The sequence below is a fragment of the Balearica regulorum genome, chromosome 2 (genome assembly GCF_011004875.1).
Source record: "Balearica regulorum gibbericeps isolate bBalReg1 chromosome 2, bBalReg1.pri, whole genome shotgun sequence".
NCBI classification, from domain to species: domain Eukaryota; kingdom Metazoa; phylum Chordata; class Aves; order Gruiformes; family Gruidae; genus Balearica; species Balearica regulorum.
The window spans coordinates 150004146-150027884 of record NC_046185.1 but is presented as its reverse complement, the minus strand read 5'-3'; the positions used below and the strand labels follow the sequence as shown (position 1 = coordinate 150027884).

The following is a 23739-nucleotide window of genomic DNA, read 5'->3' as shown; positions in this document are numbered from 1 at the left end:
GGAGTGGGGGAGTATGAACTGAAGCAGGTACTTGCTGGCTGTATAACGTCCCACGAGGCCTGTGGGAATGAACGTGGGGAATACTGTGAGTCATGCTTGTCAGTCTTATAAAGCAGGAGTCTTTTTAAAATTGGCCTTGGAGGGGAAGAGGTGTTTAATGGAGCAGTTGTGAAGGTGTTATGCAAATAGAGACCATAAATAATGAGCAAAAGGTACTCATCTAAGTTTCTTGCCTCCTCAGAAAATGACTAAATGCAGCCTAACCACTGTGAAAGCTAAGAAAAACCCATCATTAAGTATAATGGGTGCAAAAATGTGGCCATTCATGATAATAAGAAAATTCTCTTTGACTAGGAAAATGAATTTCTGTAGTTGAATAGAAAAGGTGGGTTTTTTCCAATTTCCTTTAAAAAAAGGACAAGGTGGGAAGCTGAAAAGCAGTTCCTCTTGTAAGAGCTGATTAGGAGGGGAGGTGGTAAAAAGACCAATCTCCAGTTTTGCTTTGTACATATCTTCAGTGTTTAGGCTGTTTTTGTATAAAGTATTTCCTTTTCCATCCCCCTATTCATGCAGGATTTTATTTACATGTAAATACTATATATTCTTTGGTTAAATTGAGAGCGTGTTTTTAGGGTGCAACTTCTTTTTGTTACTGGCACAGCTGCTTCTTGCTGTTTTAATTTAAAGTGTTTCAAACAGAGCTTATGAAATGTAATTTTTCCAGTCCTGGGCTTGCCTGCATTGTAGTAGGAATCTTATCTCTGGTAGCTAAGTCTTGCTAGCAGACTTAATTGGCATATAATTTGCTTGCACTACTTCTTCTGCCTCTCTTGCAGTGTAGAGAGGCCATCCCAAGCTTTGAAGTCGTTGGATATGCCAGTTACACTGTCCCACATGCTGCTCCACGGTTGTGCGTGTCCTCCCCTGTATTTTAACTAAACGAGGGCAGGTGCTCAGCTTCCTCTGGGGCACACAGATATGCAAATAGACAGCAGTGTGGGTATGGGTGGATATACATCTGTGGCTGATGTGTTCTGTTGTGAAAGGACTGTTTCTCTGAACACAGCTCCTCTGTGGCTGTCATAAGGCCACTCATCTGCCAAGCTCATTACAGATGAGATAGTAGCAAGGTGTTCTGGTGGCCCTACTACAAGTGCTGAAATAGAATAGTTCAGAGGTTGTGTTACTGCCGGAGGCGGGGGATGGGGAGCGATGTGGATGTGACTATTCTTATGCATCTGGTTTTATGGAAGTGCGAGCACTGCTGTCATCTGTTTGACTCTGCACTTCCTGCATCTGCCTAAAGCTGCTCTCCTCTATGTTGTACGTGAAGGGGAAGCAGTCTTTAAAAGCTTGTGAAGGTGCAGCTTCAAAATACCAGTGGAACTTCAACATGGGTTAGAAAACTTTGCTGTAATTGTGTCTGCCAGAGGCATTGCAGCTATATTTGTAGGAAAAGTGACTCAATTGCTGTGCTAACTAGCACCATAGCAGTGCTTCCTCGAAGGACATTGTTTAAAAAAACAATCCCCTCACTCCTGAATTTAACACTCCATTTCCTATTGAAGAACTTGCTTTCTGGTTTCTGTAAGTGAAGTTTTATCTGTTGCTAGATTTGGAGATCTCCATATTTACTTTTTGTTACCTACTATCCTGTTCATGTTTTTCTGGGGAAAGAAATAATGGCATGTTATTGACTTGCCATTCCTCTCTCCATCTCCTTCTCTATTCTCTGAGCCATCTGTTTTGTTGTTGTGTGTGTTTTTGGTTTTTTTGAGAAGCTAAATTCCTACTTGCTGCAATTGAAATAACCCAATATTCAAATGAGCTTATGTATGTAAGGTTTTGGAATTCTCTTGCTAACCATAGGCTCAAATTTTAACATAATGAAAAGTAATTCTTCAAAAAGAAACTGGATGTATTGCTTACAACCACTATCAGATAAAAATTTTACAGTCAGGTCCAGGAGTATGTGAAAGTCTAAGCACTATTAGCAACTGTTTATGTGATCAGATAGAAATTAGGTTGATTTTTTTTTTCTCCACTTACATGCAAGTTCTTGTACAAATAATCAGTTCTTGTATTGCAGTCCATTACTTTATTACCGTAAGATCACTGTATAGCCTGTGTGCTATGTGAGAGTACGCCTTGTGCTGGGAAGCAATCTACTACAAAATTGAGGAGCCACTGGTTTCTGGTCTAAGCACGTTGTGCCACTGTTGTGAGGTATGTGCAGGCCCTTGGATGGATTCCTGCTGGAGTGAGTATATTGATCTTCCACACACTAAATAGTCAGCAGGGTAGTGCTATGAAGCGTGAGAAGAGAATTTGACCCTGTACTGGTCATTGTTTTCTTCTTTGTTTTAAAAATACTGTGATGTTTGGGAACTGCCTGAACTGTAAAATCTGGGCAGTGGCTGTGTGTCGACAGTGACTATCTTAAACATGAGAACTCTTCCTGAATTAGGAACACTCGCAGACAGACATTTGCTGGATGTCAGAAGGCCTGTGTAACTCTTGGCTCTACATTCTAGTGCCTTGAGATTCTTCCTGGAGCTGGACAGGCCTGCTAATGACTTTCCATGCTCTCCTTCCCCACTTCCCTCCCTGCTTTATTGTCCTACAACATCTCTGACATCTCTATGTGGAGAAACCCATTGCAGTGCAGAGCGTAGCTTTGAGCCTGCTTGCTTTTGGACCAACCCTTCTGCAGATGCTGACGTTCAGTATGTCTCTGTCTTGCAAACAGCAGTTGAGGTTACCCTGTTGTATGGGTTCAGAGCACTGTTGACATATAATCTGTAATACTAGGACATGCTGAGGTGATGCTGCAATTTGATCCTTTATGCTAAATCTTGTTGTCTTAACCTTGATTGCTCAATGCTGTTGGGTATGGTTCTATGCCTGCATAGAGGGTAGGGAGGGCTAGAGAGTGAGGACAGAAAGGTAGTCTTGGAAGCTTACCTATAAAAGGTCACTGAATTTTAGCTTGTTGCTTGTCTTCAGATACAGATTTATTCTAGTATTCTGGGCTTCCTTCAGTTTGATTTGTCAAAACTGAGATAAGATCTTTTGACTGTGTTGAGCACTCACCAGTCCTTGAGAGTAAACTGAAGAGGTAAATAAAATCCATAGAAGGAGCCACTGTTATCGATATTATGAAAAGAAACATTTTCACACAGTATGAGCTGAAGAGCTTTGCCCTAAAATGGGTACTCTGAGCTGTCTCGATTCAAAGGCTTGCATGGCACGAAAATCTACCCAGTTCCAGTTTTTCACTCCAGTTAGGTTCTGTGTTGCTGCCACTGTATTACAAACAGGATATTAAGGTAACTAATAAATGCTAAAATGTCTCTTTCCTGTTCCCCCCCCAAAAAAAGGAAAGATAAGCCTTGGACATATCAGTGAGCATGTCCTTGCTAGACGAGCTAAAGCTTGTGGGTGTGTGCTGGCACTTTAGAAAGTAAATGGAAAGCCATTCTAATTTCAAGTCCTGTTACAAGCGGAAAACAAAAGATCAATATTTGAGAGACAGTATATAAGGAAACAAATGGAATGTAAGTTCTCTAGTTCCCTATTATCTGCTGTCGAGAGTGCTGAAATAATCATATGCTCGAAAGCCTTGAGTAGCTTTCTTAGTTTTGAAGAAGGAAGACTGCTCTGGAATGGCCAAGGGTTTCTTTTCCTGGCTGATAGTCCGAGGGTGGCATGAGTCTGTGTTTGGAGGTCTGGCTCATGTCTCTGACACAAAGCAGGCTCTGACATCAGCTCTGAAGAATTTTGTGTTTTGATGTCATAAGGGAAATAATAGGCACTGCAGGGAAGTTAAAAGCGTAATTTTGAAGCAACTGTATGCATGCTAATATTGTGCGGTGCTTTACAGGAATGAAAGATGTGGTTTCTGTCCTGTAGCTTGTTTAATCTAAATCATGTTAAACACAGAAAGTAAGACTCAGACTAAATTTCTTAAGCTTGCTGCATATGCAGTCTTGAAGTCTTACTAATTCAATGTGCAAGGGTTGTGTGAAAATGACATGTGGGTGTGTCTGCTTCTGTCACTTTAGTTCAGTGTTGCATGCTGGTTTGGTTTTATACACAGATTGTAACAACTGACATTAACAATGGATTGTGCCAACATATATGTTTACTATGACATCTCTCTTGGATTTGGCAGGAGAGTTGAAAATTGTGCTTTCAGCAATATTTTTATATATATATATTGTTTTTTAATAAGAGGAGTGGTTTAGTCTAGAGCCAACATGAACACTGTTTGCTGCATTGGACAGAAAATGCTGCTAACAGAGCAGCTGGCACATATCTTCCCAGGCTCCATCTGTCAGAGTCGGCATTGCTTTGTAAATCGCTCTCCTATTGGATAGATTCATTTCTTGCTATAATGTTCGCAGCCTGGATTAAAATGGAATTCCTAAGTTGTTTTTTAAAGTTATTTACTGGATTTGTGTCTGGTTTTTTGGGGGTTTTTTTGTGTTTTGTTTTTTTTTTAAGGGTGGTTTTTGTAGGCTACTTCTGCCCTCCTTTACAGACCTATTAAAGTCTGCGTCAGTGTTGTGAATGCTACATCTTGTGGACTTGTCTAAGTAAAAAACACATATGAGGGTAAGGTATTTATTGGAAGCTTAATCTCAGACATGGTTCTCTGCTGTGTACACACAGGTCAGAATGACCTAGGATCTGATGATAACCTGTTTCAATATATCTTAGAAAGTTAACCACTTCTTTTCTTAAAAACATCGGTATACATATTCATCTTGCTTTTTTTTTTTTTATCAAGACTCATACACTTTTACCACTGTCGGGGTGTGTGTGTGTGTAATATAAGCATATCTCTTAAATTCTCCTTTGGAATTAATTTCTCCCCTTAATGAAGAAACTTTTCTCCCTCTACCTTCCCCAAAAGAGATAATGATTAGAAAAATTGAGACTCTTCTTTTAATAGTTAATCAACGGGGCGGGAAGCAACTTTCAAGTAAAAGAAAATCTGGAAGGATGCAGGCAGATTGGCTGAATTGGTCTCGGCCCATAGAAATGCTAATTTGCTATCAAGGCTATTCAGGACTGGTCAGGGGAATATTATTGATGGAAATGAAGGATTTGCTTCTAGCTGACTGTCTAGCATGTATAGGATTTGGGGGAAGGGCCTGTCTGAAACAGAGCTTGTGAATTGTAGGCAGTGCTTGTTACGTTGTCCTACGTGTTTGTTATACTACAGTAATTTGGTATGTGTCTTGATCCTTGAGATGGAATAGCTGACTAGTCGATGATTTTTGTCAAGATAGTGTTTCTAAACAGAAGTAGAGTGAAATCTTGCTTGTGGGCTGTGGTGTGGTTGTTGCTGTGGTGGTGGATCACCTTATCACCTGGTGCCTTGAATGAATGCCAGCTTTATTGTGCAAGGTCTTTTACCTGGGGAGAAGAGATTTCAAGTTCTACCAGTTCCTCTGTGTTTGGTGTAGCTGAATTACTGCATCTTATCTTGGAGAAACTCAGCAGACATGGTATTATTTCATACCAATGGACCTTTTTGTTGTGGATGCTGGAAGGAAGTTCGCTTGAGTTGAATTGCAGATGCTAGCCTGCCTGTGTGTGGTGAGGATTTCTGTCTCAGATGGGAAGCATTACAGCTTACTGAATGAACTTGAAAGAATATAATCCTGGTTTTAATTTTGGGGTTACTGTAGTGAGAGGGATTTGGGGTTTTAGAACTGTTCTGAATGGTTAGGCATCCTTCTGTGCTCCCCTGTCTTTAAATTCCTTCATGCTCCTGGAACAACCAGTTATTTCAGTAATTGAGAGCTTTGATACTTCTACACATAGTGAGAAGTGACGTCAAATAGAAAGAGGTGTGTTGGATAGTCTGTTCTATTTCTTGTTTCCACTGTCAGTGAAGGATTGACTGCCAGTCCCCTGGAGAGAGAGTCTTGGACAGGAGGTGGACATGTTCAGTGACTGCAATATGTTGCTATTAATAGCTTGCAAGCTATTGGGTAATTAAAATCTTGAGCTTTCACCCTCCCACACAAATTCAGGAATGGTAGAAAAGTACAGCAAAATGACGAATTATGGCAAATCACTTCAGTAAAATACTTGGACATTTTTCTGCTGCACATATTGTAGTACTGATCTTTGTGATGCAGAGTTTTAGTTGATATTTGCCTGTGCTCTGGAAGGTGTTTTGGCTTCTATTCCCCTCTGTACAGAGGCTAAGTTTGCCCTGTTGTTTTATCAGGCTGTGCCTCTATGAAGTCCTTTCCTGTTCCTTGTCCCCATGTAAGTGCTTTCTTTTTAAATTTTCCACAGTTGTTTTTACTGATGATAGTAATGATATGAATGGCAAAGCAGATGGTTTCAGTAAGAACACCAGTGGTTGCTGATCTGGGACTGATTATGTTGAAAGACAGACAGGAGATGAAGTGTATTGGTGACCCTCTGAAGTCTTATCTGTGGTGCTGTGGGAGGATGTCTCTTGTGCTAGTATGCTGGGCGAAGGTTGAGCTTAAACTTCTGAACTAACTCTCCTGATGGCTTACTTCACTTTCCAGTGGGGTAATTGAGGTGCTGATCAGTGAGGAACAGTCTGTAACTTGTAGGCAGGTAAATACCAGGCCTAATATAGCTCTGTGGATATTGGGAAATACTCAGTGCATCATCCCCTTGAAGTAAATGCTAGCCTAACACATTGCAGAGAGAATTTCTTCAATGAAATTGCTGTATGGCATGAGCACAGTAAGCCTGTTCCAGGAGACAATTGACACGTCTGACTCATACTCTGTCCTTACCTGGATGGCATACATAGTATAAGAAACTCCTGTTTGTAACTTTTGAAGCCTTTGTTTCCCCTGCCAGTCCGGAATGATGTATGTCCCTTAAGGCTATATCTGTGATGAGAGATATCCTGAATGCTCCCTGCTGAGCACCTGCTAGTAATAACCACAGTCTGTTTAGATCTCCTTGGATAGCTTCCAGGTAGGTAGCTGGCTCCTGAAAGTTCTTAAGAATATAGAAACTTGTGGCACTTGCTGTTGTGACATGCCAGTTGACTTTCTTCTCTCATTTATAACTGATATTCTGATGTAATAACTATCAGTAACAGCCAAAAAGTCTACCACAGTGCAGCGTGTGTACGCAGCAGTCTAACAAGCTTCATGAACTATGGATAAGGTGGAACCTGTATCCATGGGATACCTATTTCTGTATGTAGCTCCTCAGTTATTTGCAGTGATATGTGCATTTATGGTGCTTTATATTCAAAATCAGAATTTTGGCTCAGTAGGTAAACGTTTATCTAGTGTGTATGGCATATTTAAACCTTTGAAACACATTACTGCAGCTTGGAAGAAGAATACTTGGTCTAAGCTGAACATAGATTGTGAAGTTTTAGAAATGCCCAAGCCTTTTGCCATTAGTAGTCAGAAGTAACAAATAAACCCTTCAGACCAACTTTGACTTATCAGATCAGTGAAGCAGCTGTTTCAAACTCATAGATGCATCTGGAAGTTCCACATAAAGTTACAAGCTCTTGCTTTAGGGAGGTTTGAGCGCTCCTGTTTTCTGAGTGGGGAAGCCACTTTTCAGAAATATGTTCCTTCCACCTTGGAGCGTCCCCAGCTAGTTCTCAGGGAGGTTATGTACTGATATCTAGGAGTCTCCAAGCTACTGCCTGGATGCACCTCTTCACCATTCTATAGAAGTATTTCTAATTGACTTGAAAAACGAAGGGCTGTGGATTGTAGCTGAAAGTTTTGGCTGGGTGTTTGTTTTTTATAGTTTTTGTTTTTTAGTAAAACTTCATTCCTGAGTTTGTTGGGACCAGACCTCTGAGCTAAAATAGCAAGACCTTAGTGAAAGAAGCAGAACTTTGAAACCTCAACTGTACAATCTGTCTTATCAGGAAGTATGCATTCTGTAAACATCAAAGATAGATAAGTGACAACAGGAACAAAAGAGAATACAAATGGGTGTATTGATGTCTTTGGCATAGTTGCATTCTGTGAATGCTTACATGATAGATTGCTAAATCCATGTGGCAACTGATTGTAGTAATCCTAATTTTCTCTTTAATCAATTAATGAAAGGTGGAAGCTTTTTTAAAAAGACAACCAAGATGTAAAACTAAACAATTATCTTGTGTGTACTTGTGAAGCAAAGACAAATGTACTGCACTGTTGAATTCATTAAATGTGCATGAGCAATAACAAAGGCATATAAATCCAAGTGTAAAGCTGTTCCTGTAGCTTGATTGCTGGGAGTGATCGAGCCCTTGAACCAGAATGCTAAGCATCTGAACAGGTATTGGGCACTGAAAAATTAACAGCTGTCTTTAGCTTAGTGATTATTTGGCTGCTTTAGGGCAGTGCTCTGTTAGTAGTTTCCTGGATGGGTTTTTGTGTGCTTGAGTTTGCATGTATTCCAACAGCTGAAGATGAAAAATGTGGAGCAACACATACCACATACTGAGGAGGCAAATTAATTTGTTTCTGCTAGTGCAGGCAGTCTTGGTGTGATCTTGTGTGAGCTGCTTTCTGACCTTTGTCAAATGGAGCCATTTCTTCTGGTGGGGCATTTGCCTTACAGGGTGTTTCAAGCACAGTGAATGGAACTGAGATGGAAAGAGGGAAAACAAGGGTCAGAGAACAGATAATGAGGGTATGGACTGGTGTGCTTGCAACAGGAAGTTTGGCTTCTGAAGACGCTTTGCAGCCTGAGCTCGTGTGATTTTTGGTGGAAGCTTGTACGTGTAGTTGTGTGCTGTATGAACTAGAAGATGGTGGGAATTAGCCGAGACAGGGAAAGCTGGGAGGGCAGATGGTTTGAACACTGCACAGATCCTGTTGTGGGGATGTGCCTATGTGGGTGGCAGTTTGGAGAGGGGAAGAAAAAAATTGACTGAGTATGTAACTTGTAAAGATCAGCTGCCTAGTGATGGACAAGTTCCTCATCATTTGACCTTGATGTGTCACTGAACTGAAGAATCAGTAAATAAGCTCCTGCTCTTTTTACTGTGGCAATAGCTTGGGTACAGAATCAGCTTTGACTTGATTATAGTAATTATGTAAACTTTTTAAGGAAGCTTTGATACAAGTTTGCATTTGACAAAAATGCATGATATGCAGTGTGGAATGCCGTGCAAGTTTAACTGTCTCCCTATGGATCCACTTGGATTGTAGGAGAGGTCTTTTTTTAGTATTAAGCCTAGTTATGTGAAAGCAATTTCAAACTGCAATTTTGCCATAGTAACGTGACTGTTAAGGGTGAACTGGGGATACAGGTGGGAGCTTACTTTGAGGGAAACCTCAAAAGCTGTGGTGATCTGGGTTTAAAGAATATTCACTTTGCTACTAAAGGACACTCAAACTTCCATTTGTATCAAGGACTACTGGAAAAACAACAGTATCTCTGAAGCTTTTAATATGAGATCATAAAGTAATTCTCAACTATTAGGAAAACAAGTCAGTTGACAGCCTTTGCATTGTGTCTTTAAATTTGAGTAGTTAACTGGTGTATTGTATTACAGTGAAGTATCTGAAGGCCTGTAAACATGTGCATTATCTTCTATAGTCCTTTTAGTTTTTGCTCAAAGAGGGAGATGAAAGTAATGGTTGAAGAATGTTGGAAGTCTTGGCTCCCTCCTGTTGCTGCCACATAGCTCTTGGTTTCTCCTTCCTCCCTCCCCCCTTTGGCTGTGAAGCTTTTAACTTATGTCTTGCAGGTGCCAGCAGTTCTAATTAAAAAATGCAAGAGACTATATGTCAAGTTAGTTCTGCAAACTGAAATTGCCTGAATTATCTGCAAAGCTTGAAAATGTTTCTAACCTAATTCTGCTAGGACATGAAATACATTCCACATCACAACTATGTTCATCTAATCCCACTGCCAAGCTAGTCATTTGAGCAAATAACTAAAACATGAGATGCTTAGGCAAATCAGGGCAAGGCATTTTATCGGCAAATCATTGGAGAAGAAAAGAAACTTTTTATACACTGAAGTTTTCTCATTTGACAACACTCAGTAATTGAGTGCTGTGGCTTTGTAACCTGTTAGTGTTCAGCCTAACATTATTTAATTGAAACTTTGTAATAAGAAAACTGTTTGAGTAAAGGCTACAGATCCATGCTTGAGTTTATATAAAGTTAGAGTCACACTGACTGCCTTCTTATTGGCTGTGTCTAGTTCAGAGAACATTTTATTTCAGGTATCACTGAAGCTGTTACCTGCATTTTCACCATTGTCCAGAGTGGTAGAAGTTCAAGTACAAATGATCAGTTGTTTTCTGCACGCTTCATCTCAGTAGGACGGTGTTCTTAAAGTCACTGCTAGTGATGGTTTTAATGCCTCTTCAGAAAGTCAGGGTGCTTTGGCAAACTTGCTTCTTGAACCTTTAGTAGTTGTTTTACAGATCCTTCATCTCTGAAGTTTAATTCCTAAAGGAGCAAAATGACTCTTACTAATGTTTTCTGACAGCTAGAAATGTCAATGTTATTTTTAGGTGAAAGGTAGCTTTGTTTGAAATACTAAAAAATGGAGTTTTGCTTAGTGTGGCCTTAGTACATGTAATAGCTGTTTTATCTTCTGGCAACAGATTGCATTAAACTGTTCTTGCTGCTTCACACTGTAGAAGGCATCTGTATGTGAATCCATTTGAAGGATGGCATTAACCAAGTGTTCTAATATGTGTTAAAACACTGCTAGGAATGTTAATCATGAATATGAACAAATTTCCTGGACTGGGGGGGAATTTACCCTTGTCTAAAAAATCTTTAATTAAAAGGTAGCGTAGCTTGTGTGGTAGTATTTAGGTCATGATGCAGCTTCATAATGTATATGAGCAGCTTTGCCATGTGGTTTTCTCCTTAAAGCGAGAGAGACAAGAAGGATTCTTTATTAGCTGTTGCATCTTTCCATACTTTAACTGAGGGGCAGATTTAACATTTGTGGATGTTAAACTAAAATATTGAGGTGAAGAAATAAGGCAAGATTTAAGAATGAGTGCATGGAAACCGGAAAACACAAGGCTCAGTAGAATGCAAATGGAATTTCTTTGTTTCCTGACTTTGTTCTTAATATTGTAACTGTTGCGTACAGTGTGTATGTTGAGTGTTATTCAAAGAAATCAACAGAAACCCCAGACAGAAGTCCAGTTGGAAGGGACTATTAGTATAAACCTTTCCTTTTGATTGCTTAGATCAACCGACTATTTCACAAATAAAACATGGAAGAAACTATGTGAGCACTGAGTCATCATGTACTGCAAATCCTTCCTTATGCAGAGCACCTTTCCTACAAAGGGAAGAAAAGAGAATTCTGGATAGCTGCAGTCTGCAAGTTCGATAACAGATGAAGTACATGGCCTCCACTGCCAGCTCCCAAGCGGTGATACAGGGAGCACTTCAGAGTGGGTACATGCTTATTTTCTGGGTGGAGGGGGTGTTGGTACCTCCCATTCTGCCAGTGAGAAGACACTCACTTGGGCCATGCAATTCAAGTCATCTAAGTGCTTGCTGATCTTGGACAGTAACCTGCCCTCTCATTAGGGAGCGATTGAGGACTTTACCATAGAAAGATGTGATTTCAGTGGAAAAGTGATCCTTTCCTTATATTTTTGCTCTTTGGAGGGAAGCTCTGTTCCTTTCTGACACCTCAAAATATGTGTGTCTTCTAAGTCAATGCTGAACTTTCTCAGCTGTCAAGGAAAGTTTGAAGCTTTTATGTGAGGAGAGGGAATTTCACAAATACTCCTGCACGCAAGAGCCCTCTGTGTGTGCTATCCTGATGCTCTGCTTACCCTTCTGGACTGTGGGAGTAGCAGCCAGCATAGCTGGAGGGTTGGCTTTGTAGGTGGCATGTGCAGTAGGGGACACCCAACTGTGGGAAAATATTTTTCTGTCTTTAGCTGGCTTGGGCTGCATGACCTCATAAGAGATGGTGAGAGCTGCATTTCAGTGTTCCTGGGGAATTGGAGGCTTTTCTGGAAATGAAGGATTGGGCAGGCTTTAGAAATTCGACTCCCAACAAATATGATAGTGTTGGTTTTTCTACTGAATGAATTGTTGCTTGGCATGTAATGTTAATATGGTTAAATATCTTTCAAATTCTTTATCTGGACCTTATTATTGAGAATTTTCTAAATGTAGATGCAGATAGAGTACTTTGCACAGTCAGATCTTCTTGATTACAGATTCTTCTAAATATAGACTGTATTTTTTGTTCCTGTCTTTTTTTCCCCCCACCTTCTTCCTGGCCTTAAGCAAACCTCTTGTTCTTTTGCTTTACAGGCTCCAGATAAAAGGAAAGCGTTAGAAGAGACCAAAGCCTACACAACTCAATCGCTAGCCAGTGTTGCTTATCAGATCAATGCACTGGCCAACAATGTATTACAACTGCTGGACATCCAAGCATCCCAGCTACGGAGAATGGAGTCCTCCATTAACCATATCTCCCAGGTAATCCTTTTTATCCCTTTTTAAAAAAATTTTTTTGTTTGTTTTTTAATAGAGGACTGACAACATTGGAGCAAGCATTATCTTGTCTCTGGTATTGTTGAGCTGGTTAGTTTATGTTGACTTCTTTGAATTATCTGAGTAACATGACGGAAGATGGTAAGGCTTTCTTAATATTTATAAAAGCCACCTTGTGATGGAGGTCATGACTGAAATAAGACAGTTCCTTTATCAAGAGACATGGGGATTATATTTGGTTTAAAGCAGGAGTTAATAAAGATTCCAAGATCTGAAGCTGCAGTTGAGGGAAGGGTAGAGAGAAGGATTCTGTTTCTAAAGAAAATCCAGATAAAGTACCATATAAGTAGTGATATATTATTTAGTGTTGCAACATACGCAGTAATCTCATTGATTTTTGTACCCTTGCAGGATGTAATTTCATGAGCTGTGTGGAGAGAGGGAGAGGTTCATGTGCTGCCACTACCTGTCCAAGCCAAGGCAGTTTGGATGAGTGAGCTGACCTGACTTGTACTGTGACAGCAGTATTGCTAGAGTTGATGCAGGGAGGACATGGAAGTAGATGACAGGAAAGAACAGCTCTGACCCTGACAGTGGCAGCCTTGTGTTCCCTTGGCTGAAGCTTCACACTAGCTGGCTGCTGCTGGGGGGGAGAATTGCTGCTGTTGCCTGCCTTGTACCTGATCTGGCACTGGTCTAATTGTATGGTAGCTCAGCAAAAAAAGTCTGCTGTGTTTAACCTGTAAGTGGCTTATTGCATAATCAGGTGAGTGCCATGCTGATGCCAAGGAAGAGAGGGACAGGATCCACTCAGTTATTTCACCCTAACATTGCTGTTCTGAGGTGGGCTTGAGTGAGTTGTTGAGGACTGTGTCCACTCTGTTGTATCCTCTTATTGAAATTCAGTTGGATCTTTGCTGGGCTCTGTCCAATGCTTGTCGGAGACATTTCATAAACAAATCTCAGAGGATTCAACCTAAAATGTTCTTCAGTGCAGTCAGCAAGTTTAAAACTTTTGTTGGTCAACCAAAACCCTGTTAGTGGTACACCTTAGACTAGATACTTGAAAGAAAATGCTTCTGATGGCCTCTGCTGTCTGTCTCCCCATAGGCCCTGCTAACCCCTGTTTACTGTTCTTTTAGAGTAATTGTGGTTTCTAAAAATCTTTCTGTTAAATGGCAGCACAGTGATTCACTGAAAGCATGTCAGCAGGGAGAAGATTCCAGTGCATGTGGAAGGGCCCTCCTAGTAACAAACCTTTCAAAAAGGCTTGTCAAGTTAGTATGTGCTAACAACTACACAGTGTTAAAAGCTGTATCAAGTATTTTAAAAGTACCTGCCACTGAGACAGGAAAGTAAGAGGAAGTACAGCTGCTGTAGATAAGTTTCTTGTTCTGTCAAGTATTCAGAGATTTCTTGATGCTAGGATTATGACTACCGCTGAAGAAATGACTGGATAAAGGACTGAACCTACAGGCTTTCCCAAGCATTGGATGTCCTTTTATACTGAGCACATCTTTTCTTATGTGTTTCAGAGCTGCAGTGTGTGTGAAGTGATGATTGTTAAATTCTCATTGGCCCATTGATATGACTGACCATGGAAAAAGCCAAAATGTTTGATACTAGCACAAAAGGTGTTAACCCTCTGTACTGTTTGCTGCTTGAATTGAAGGCGCTATGCTGAAAGCTATTGAGTCACCTGATACATGAACTGTTTGCTAAAGACTGTGAACAATCAGTGCTTTGTAGAGCTTTTGACGAGTGTTTAGCAAGGTCACTTGCTTGTAGTTTCTGTCCTGGTTGGTCTTTCCTGAAACTAATCCTTGCTTATAAATGAACCTCTGCAGACTAATTTTGTAGAATTTAACTGGATACAGATAATGCACACATACCAGCTGAGCTATTTGCTTTGAAATGTTTCTGCTCAAATGCTTCAACTGCATATCTTAAATCTGCTATGTAGTTGCTTTGATAGACTGTTTCTAAATTCTCTGAGGTCTCCAGAGTGTCCTTCCCTGTACTTGTATCAGTCATGAATATTTTCATGCCACTAAAGCATGGGGATGAACGTATTTTCAAAATGGAATTCTTCTCCATGAAAGAAGGATTGCCTAGAAACACAGATCTCAGGCATTGCCAGTCAATTACTCAATTCTCGGTTTTGGAACATAGAGCAGATATCTGTGAGATGATAAGGTACAATTTGATAGTTTTACTGGTTAAAAAAAGCTTTCTTCTTTCTAAGGAAGAAAATCCTATGGCTTTTCTGACCTGCAGGCAGTTTCTGTTCCCCTACTGTGTTTCAGTTCTCTATATATGTTTTTTTAGAAGGACTCCAGCCTAAATGGCTGGATAGCTAATCTTGATTAGGAGCCACTCTTATTTTTCCTAGTTACGTACCTTCTTCACTGGAAAAAGCACTCAGGAAAAGTTAAGTGATGGAGTCGTGTGTTCTATTCTTGTTACTGGAGCTTAATTTTACAGATGGAAAGTTTGCTTGCTTTTATAGAAGAAAAATTAATTCAACCTTGGTTTCTTGCTGAGAGCAAGCAGAGGCTTCACATGAGTAATGACACTGCTGTGAGCACACAGAGACAGTGAACAGCTCCAGGAATGGCTTTCACGTAGCAGCCAGAGCAGAAGCCTGCCCAGCTGCATCTATATTTTCTGCAGTCATAGCTGTATTTTTTGACTGTAATGTGTGGGTCTGAGTGACCTGCCACATAGTTATTTACTATGCCAGATATACAGAGCTGTGTACATATAGCTCAACTTTTTGGCTTAAACCCGTGATACTGACTGAATTTTGTGAAGCTGACTTGACCTTTCCAAGCTGTTCTGATATGACAGAGCAGAGACTTGATCACTATTCTGGAGAAGCTTGCAAACCGTTCCGGTGTAAGAAATCCTAATCATCCTGTTAGGCAATATTTTTGGGGAAAAAAGATAGCAAGTCTATACTTTGGACCAACGCGAGCATCAAGGCTTCATTAAGACATATACACCTCTAAACTCCCTACTACAGACTTTCTATTGCAGTCATGGTTACATTGCATATTTCTGTCAGTTGCTATTTGGCACTTTACTTTTTGTTTTCATTTGCATTGAGAGTGGCCATACTTAGAAGGAAAGTTTCAGACAGGAGTTGAGCTAGTTTTGATCTAAGATGTGAAAGCAGAGCTAGCCTGAGTGCTGCACTGTTATGATGTGCCATCTCAACTTTGCCTATGGGACACTAGTGTAAAAAGGCAATGGAGGAAGAATTTGAGCCCTAAGAGGTTCCTAGCAATCGCTGCTGACTCGTCCATCCACAAATGCCAGGTAGTAGCAGAGCAGCAGTTCTGCTGTGGTATAGATTGCCTTCAGTTGCAATGACCAAAAAGAAATTTTCCTTGAAGAAGATTGAACAGTAATAGTCAAGTATTTTGCTTTCTTCATAGCATGGGAAGTGTAAGGTGTCTGGAATGGGTAGTATTTTCTTTTGTAGCAATTTTAGGGAATATGAGTGAATGCATGGAGTGCGCAGTGAAAGGGGAAAGGAGAAGCTGAGGGTTAGCCTGCAATTGGAGACACCAAGAAGAACCTTGGACATTGAGGTGGGGAAGGAATAAAGACCTTAAGAAACATAATATACTGAATGTTAAGGTGTGCTGCAACTAAATAAACCCAGGATTTTTTTGTGCACCCTGATGATGAATTAAGCAGGACACTATATATTTGTGCTCTGAATGCAGTTTATGCTTCATTAGGTTTATTTCCTATGTGTATTAAATGAAATTCTAGTTTGTTGTTTGAACTCATGTTGTTCATTTGTGTCAGTCTTGCATGGGTCCCTGAGACAATGAGTTAATTGTTGAAAAAATAAAATTAAAAATTCCTCTTTTATCCCTCCATTCTGAAAATCTGTGTCTTTTATAGACCAGTTAAAAATTCAGCTCTTCATAGCTTGAATATTTGACAAGGGAAAATTGCTCCTCCAGAAATTTAGGCCTATGTTCTTTTGCTCTTTTGATTTGCTGCTTCTTGGTTGTTCTCCCCTCTTCCCCTTCTCCTCTTAGAAACAAGAGCTGACTTAAACATGTACTTTAAGATAAATTTTTTGCTGTTTCACTTCTACAAACTTGAAGAGAATGAAGATGGGGCAGAGCCAGATTTGTGAGAGGCTGAGAGAGGCATCCTTGTTTACTGTGTCAAAACTGAAAAATGTAACTGATCAGTGCTCACATTTATGTCAGAGCAGCTGCAGTACTGGGTGTAGCAACTATTTTTTTTTTTCCCTGGACTTAAACAGTTTTTAAATAGTTCAGTATTTAAAACCATGCCTCTTGAAGCATGAAGGAAGCAATAGACTCCTTTTTAAGAAATGATGATTTGCACCAAGAAACACTGCAGCCCTAAACATTCAATGTTAAAATCTTCTGCATCTGAAGCTCTCCTCTAATGCAAAATAGGGACTATTACAAAACAATATGCTCTGAAAGCATAACTCTCAGCAAAAAAATTATGTGCATCTTTTGTCACTATTAAAAGTGAGAAGCTTTTGGAACTAAAAAAAAAAAAAAATAAAAAAAAATCCCTGAATTAATTTAGAAGAATCTTGCCTGTCACCATCCATGTCAAATTTATTGGATGTGGAATTCAAATACTGCATGCAAGCAGAAAGCCAAATGCCTTCTGTTTCTATAGCATGGTTGTCTAGCTAAAGCCAGGGGCAATAATGAAATACACAGATGTTATCTGTTCTTGTAGGATGTCTGAAACTTACAGCTGTAGCCTGTGTTGAATCACACCTGCACACTACACCCATCCCCAAATACGCAGGCTTTTTCCAGTGGGTGAGCATACCGGTCAGGACTGATGTAGATTAGGTTTCAGAGAAGATCTGTTGAAGATGTTCTGGGGCTTGAAAGGGTGAGCTCCTAAGTAGTAGCAAGTTGAGAACGTGATAATCGGTGTTTGATGCCAGGGAAGAAGAGCACAAGAGCTGTTAGGTGCTCAGCAGGTCTCTGATCTTTGAAGAGGCATAAGGCAGTGCAGGTACAGTGGGGACTTTTTAAGCTTGAGTTTGTGGGAAAGAGCTTTCAGACTCTGTGTGTGTCTGTCCTTTAGATTAATGTGATACTGCATTCATGGATTGTAGTATATGATCACAGCACAATTCAAATTCATGTTTGAAAGCCAAGAAACGGAAAGAAGGTAGAAAATGTGACACATCATCTGCTGATGCATGTGGGTGGTCATGCCTAGGAACAATTATGTAAAGTACTTTAGTACACTTATGGATGGGAGCAAAAGACCTCTCCAGATCATCGTAATGATGACTGTGTTTTCAAAGGACATGTGTCCAGGTACTTTTACGCTGAAGTTGCCACTTAAAATTAAAACTCTGATCTTGTTCTCTGACATGAAGAACATATGGGCTGGACAAAAGGATTGTTAATTGGAAAGAAAATTAGCTGGAACAAATGGTTAATGACTTCTAACAAGCAGTATTGATACTGGAGCCCACACTGTTAAGAATATTCTTTGGAGACCATTCAGGACCTAAAGCATGTCCTCAGCAAAATCTGGGGATAACTCTAAATTAGTAAAGGTGATTCATTCATATGCTGAATGGCAGAGCTTCAGTGCAGCAGAACCTTGAGAAACTTGAAGATTGAGCCAGCAAAAACCTTGAGAAGAAACTAGGCAAAGTGCAAGGACCTACACCTGAGGTGGAATAACCCAGTGCATTTGAATGCGCTGGGAGATGACTGTGTGAGTAGCGATCCTGCTGAAAAGGTGCTGGTGGATGCTGTGCTGAGCATGAGCCAACAACACAAGGCCATGTGAATAAGTGAAGCAGCGTGGCAGGGCTGCAGCGGGAAGCTCGTGGCTGGCAGATGAACGGCAGTGATTATCATCTGCTCCACAGTGATGAGGCTTCACCTGGAGCACTGTGTCCATGTTTTTTGTGCCACCCTTGCCTTGTTCAAGTGTGAGTTAGGGAAACGAGGTAGTCCAGCAGAGAGGGATGCTGAGATGGTCAGGGACATGGAGGTTGAAGGAGTTGTGCTTGTTCAGTATCACAAAGAGGAAGCAAAGCAGTGATGTAATGGCAGCCTACAAATACTTATGTCAGCCTCTGTCATCTTTGCAGTTAGTCTTTTGGTAGCAACAGTCTAATGTTGAACACTTAGCTACAATTTGAAGCTTGGTAGGTTATTACGTGGAGTTGGGAAAATCCTTTTTGTTTTGGAGGCTGGTGCAGCACTGGAACAGGTTACCCTCTGGTGTGACTCTTCAATGTTAAGCAGCAGTAGCTGGATATATCCTAAAAGCTGACTTTGTACCCTTACAAGGCACATCATAAGCTATAGAGACTAAATGGTGAGGGGGGAGACAATTACAAAATCGGGAGAAACTGCCACTCCATGTCTACAGATACTTGTAAACTCCACTTCCATACAAACTTTCCTTTCCACACACCCTAAAGTGTGTGAAGAGACTAAGTATTTCTGCAGGAACTAGAGCATTATCTAATGTTGTATACATCAGAAAGATAATGTCTTCTCTCTGATTTTCTTGGACTGCCCTTGTGTGTCAGCAGACGCAAATATTCTAAATATGGTGATAAACATGTACCTTTTGTTTAGTTTAACCTTGTCTTGGGTGATGTTCCCTCTCCTAATAAAGTGCTGACAGTTATCTCTGTGGTGTTTGCTTCACACCCTGTTCTTCCTGTACTCTCCACAACAGAGGCCAAGGCTCAGAGAAATTTTACTGAGCTTGCTCTGGTTATCTGCCTGCTTATGAAAATTGTGGTTAGCTTTGTGCATATCAGCTTCTACATGATATGTATAAATTGCTCAGAAGGTAGTATAATGTGTAAGGGTTGCCTTGTCAGCTGTTCTGTTGAGAAATTCCCTTCACGACCACAAATGAATACACATAGGATCCATCTGTAATTCCTGTATAGTCCAGCTGATGCAGTCAAAAAAACCTACCAAAACATGACTAACAAAAAAAACCAACAAAAAACCCCCCAAAAACCTACCCGGTGATACTTAGTTATAAACACCTATGAGAGAGCAACCACAACTGTCACCCTTTCTGTGATGGGGCAGTTGCTTTGATGGAGAAGAAGAAGAAACCGAGCCAGAAACTTTCGTTTCTTGTCATTCTTTATTCCCACTTCTTCTGTGGGTGAATGCAGGGTTTGAACCTGATTTTTGGGGAATAGAAGTTGCTAACTTAAATAGCCATTGACTGTACTGAATTCTTTCATACGCTGATTCCCATTCCACAGTCTAGTAGAAGGGCAGTCTGAATGCATAGTTTTCAATGTGTTTTAGACCATTAAAACTTCCTTTCTCCTGAATGGGTATTTGGCTGAAAGCTCTAGATACCTCATTAAATACTAAAATAAGAGGCCTGATGCAGCCTCTTGTTTTCTGAAATCAAAGCCAAAAATCCCAGGACTGTGAACATTACTCTGAAAGGTGTTTTTGATAATTTTGTGCAACAAAAGAGTTAAGGATGTTTGTACAATCTTTTTAAATGAAAATCTCTCATATCTGGAAGAAATACTGCATAAATGAAATGCGTCACTAACCTCCTGTAAAGTCACATATTGGACTTTTCAAGGAGTCTTTTTTTTCTTCAGATGCATCTGATTAGATTGTTGCCTGAAATTCATTTCCCTTTTATTTCAAGTCTCAGTAAACCAGCAGTCTTCACATATGAATAGCTGCTGTTTTATGTGGAATTAGAGTTTCTTTGTCAATGTTTTAGTGGCATAAGGGCAAAGCAAAAAGGAAACGCAACGTATGAGGTGATGGTTATAAGAACATTGTGTGCAATGCAGCAGCAGGTAACCAGCTACCAAAGCATTAAGTTGGTCACCGCATCTGTGCCATCCAGTGCAGCTATTTGGGACATTGGTTTTCATGATAACTGGTTAGTGTTATGCTTGAGCAGACTATATTTGGGGAAAAAGAGGGGAAAAGCAAGTACAAGAAGGTTATTGTGGAGCAGATGAGTCTTGGTTGTACTGCATCACCAAAGCTACCCCTCTTCATAATCTGCCACTTGAGCACATGAACCTGTGCTGCTGTGTGCTTGTGGCTGGACTTCTTGTGTCGTTCAGAAGGGAGTTGTTTAGTGCTGTCTGCTGGCTGGTTTTTTTTGGGGGGAGGGCATGAAAGTGTGTAGTTAATGTTGATCCGCAAATGGAAAACGAAGTAATGAATGACATGAGTGTTTTATAAGCCAGTAGTAACATTCTACCACTCTTAAACTGCTGGTTTGACTTTGTTCTCTTTACTAGCAGCCTTTTGGGACCCATTGGTATGTGTCACGCATGTCTTGTAAAAGCCCTCATACAGGTTTTTTATATATATGTAGTGAACAAACTCTTTTATTAATTCGTGGGAGGTATATGACTTATTAGTTGCTCTTCCAAAGCTGGGACAACTTCTGTTGTTTTATTGTAACTTTGAAAAGGTGTGTATGAAGTGTAGAAATCTATCCAACTGTGTTAATCTTATCGAACACTTGTCATGTGGCTGCTGTGCCCTGGTGTGTATCCCTTCCTCAGATCGTCTGGGACAGTATGACCTCTGCATTGCTGGGGCAGTCACTGAGCCCAAAGTGAAATGTTTCCCTTTACTATAATGGAAAAAAGCATGTGTGAAATTGTATCAATTGATATAATTTATTGCTAAACACCTAAATAGAAATAGGTTACCATGAATGTTATTTTTTCAGAACTACTTATTCCACTGGAGAATATTGTTGATTCTTAACTGACCCTGCTGCTAGTGCCATTACGGAATGGGCATCGTGGTGGTAGTGGAAATAAAACTGTAGATTTATTTGGTTAAAAGCTGTACTGTATGTAAGGGTTTTTCTTTTTTGAGAAAAATTGGAATATGTTTTGGACTTAATCAGTTTGAGTGACAGCTATTGGAGGCCATGACTCACTTTTTTCAGTCATTCTCATTTGGAATGCTGGCTGTGCATGTAGAAGTAACCACCATAAAAGTATGTCTGCCTCTTCCTCAATTTCTAAAAATAGATTACTAAAGCTGTCATTTTCCTTTCTAATGTTCATTCCTGGTTCCAGCAAATAGTTATATTATTTAATAGTTTTGCCTAATATTGTTCCTAATAATATCTTACAGGCATGAAAATACAGGTAGTGTATGACCATAGGATCACAGATCTTATATTTTGTTTGCTTCCTCTTTAAGAATCTGCTAAATAGCTATGACTTTTTCCTGAATGTACCCTTATATGAATGCTAATGTGCAGTGTTTTTGTAGCTTCACCTGTTTATGCCTAAAAGCACTAGCTTTTCCCCGTCACTTATTGTCCCAGGATGGTTATTGACAATGGATCCATCAGTACAATTAGGCGTCACATGGGAATAGCTTGGTATTTCTCTAACCAGCTTCTCTGTTCCTTGCTTGCAAGAGAAAAAAAGTCAACCTGATCTTGTCATGCCATCTCAAATTCCTGTATGTTGCAAAACCAGGAGCAACAAGGGTGTGATTAAAAGCTATTAGGCTTCTACACAAAGTAAGACCAAGTAGGATGGGGCCCTTAGAGTTAAGAGGGGTCATGATGGAAATAATAAAACTTATTGTTGGTTCAGGAAAGGTCAGTTGGGCTGTCTTTTGAAAATATAAGAACAAGGAAATATTGAATAATGACTGAAGGGCTTGATTCTGCATTCTTGTTGAACTCTGTGTCTTATGGGATTGTTTTTTCTTCTTTTTCAGTTGTATTTTTGAACTGTGTTCAAAACTAGGCTGTATAAGGTTGCAGGATAAGCCTTCAAACCACAAACCAACCTTTATCTGACTAGAAAGGTGATAAACGTCATCTTTGGGAAGCTGATCCTTCTTTGTCCATTTATAGAATTTTCTTACGTGCATTGTTAAGTATTGGGCAAGGTGCAGCAATGGCCAGATGTAGTACAGGACTGAAAGACATACTGTGGATAAGGCTTATCGCCTAAATGAGGCTGGAAAAGGTGTTACTGAAATTTTTGAGCAGCGTATATAGTTTTGCTCTCTAATAGCTGATAGGTATGGTAAGCTAATAACATGCCAGCTCATGTGGACTAGCAAATTATTTATTTCTCTTAATTAGAAGAAATTCAAGTACTATTTAAACCTGGATGTCTTTAAAAAAAATAAACTTAGCTTGAAATTATGCACTTGATCTGCATGTGCGTCTTGGCAGATGAAACATGGCATTTGAGAGTGGATGAACAGTAGAAATATGTTATTCTAGTGCTCCAACTCAGGGCATTTTTTGCCTGGTGTGATGATGAGTGAGATGCTGAAGTAACTAAGGACAATCTTAATTTGGGAGGTGCAACCTCCAAGTCATACCAGAAATGTGCTATCTTCATGTAATTATGGGTCATTAAGGTAAAGAGAGAAGTCCAGTCAAACAGCCTGAAACAAATTAAACTTTCTCAACTGTCTAATCTCTTAGCTGTGCCACTGTGACTGGATTTAATTTCCTCATACACCCAAAATCTCATGTTAAGAGACAGCACTATGACAGGGTTATAAGCCTGTAAGCTGGTAGGAGGTAGACCATCCTTTATTTGTTCCTCTCTGCACGCTGAGGATGGTCTGCTCGCCACTTATGTATCACCGTTCTACCCTCCTCTTAAATGATGTGTAATTAAGTATATCTGTTTCTGTGCTATATGAATGGTGTTCATCCATGTGACCTGTAGATGTGTCTATCAGTGCCTTATTTTGACAGTAGCATGACAGCTGACCACAGAAGTGCTTGTCCTTCATATAGTACAGTTTTGAAGTGTTCCCGATTCACACATTAGTAGGGGTTGGAAGGGATCTAGAGATCATCTAGTCCAACCGCCCTGCTAGAGCAGGATCACTTAGAGCATGTTGCACAGGATCCCATCCAGGTGGGTGGTAGCGTTTGGTGATGTTGTCCATGGTAGTCCAGGTGATGTAGTGTTTGGTGCTGCTCTGGCATATGGAAGAGAGAACTTCTGGGGATGTTTATGGTATTTTGGTTAAAATAATGTGGTTTTCCCTTTTCTTAGTACAGGCTGTGGCACGTTAATAACGAAACTTCAGGAAGTGGGGGATGGTTTCCGTAAGCTCTCACTGAGAGAAACACAAGTTAACTCACTTGGGATTTTGCTGCTTTAAGCATTTGTCCTGGAATGCAATAGGCCTCTTGGCTGGCAGAGACAATATCAAGCTTCAGTCCGAGTTAGCTTGCTTCTTACATC

The 23739-nt window shown here is 40.2% G+C and overlaps 1 protein-coding gene across 11 annotated transcripts in view; it reads left to right on the top strand.

Moving 5' to 3' along the window:
• Positions 1-23739, top strand: part of ABI1 (abl interactor 1) — an 83758-nt gene that overhangs the window by 11634 nt on the left and 48385 nt on the right. For all 11 annotated transcript variants that reach the window (XM_075746390.1, XM_075746394.1, XM_075746398.1 and 8 more), the window contains exon 2: positions 12291-12458. In XM_075746390.1, the coding sequence (XP_075602505.1) occupies positions 12291-12458 (168 nt within the window). The remainder of the gene's footprint in view (positions 1-12290; positions 12459-23739) is intronic.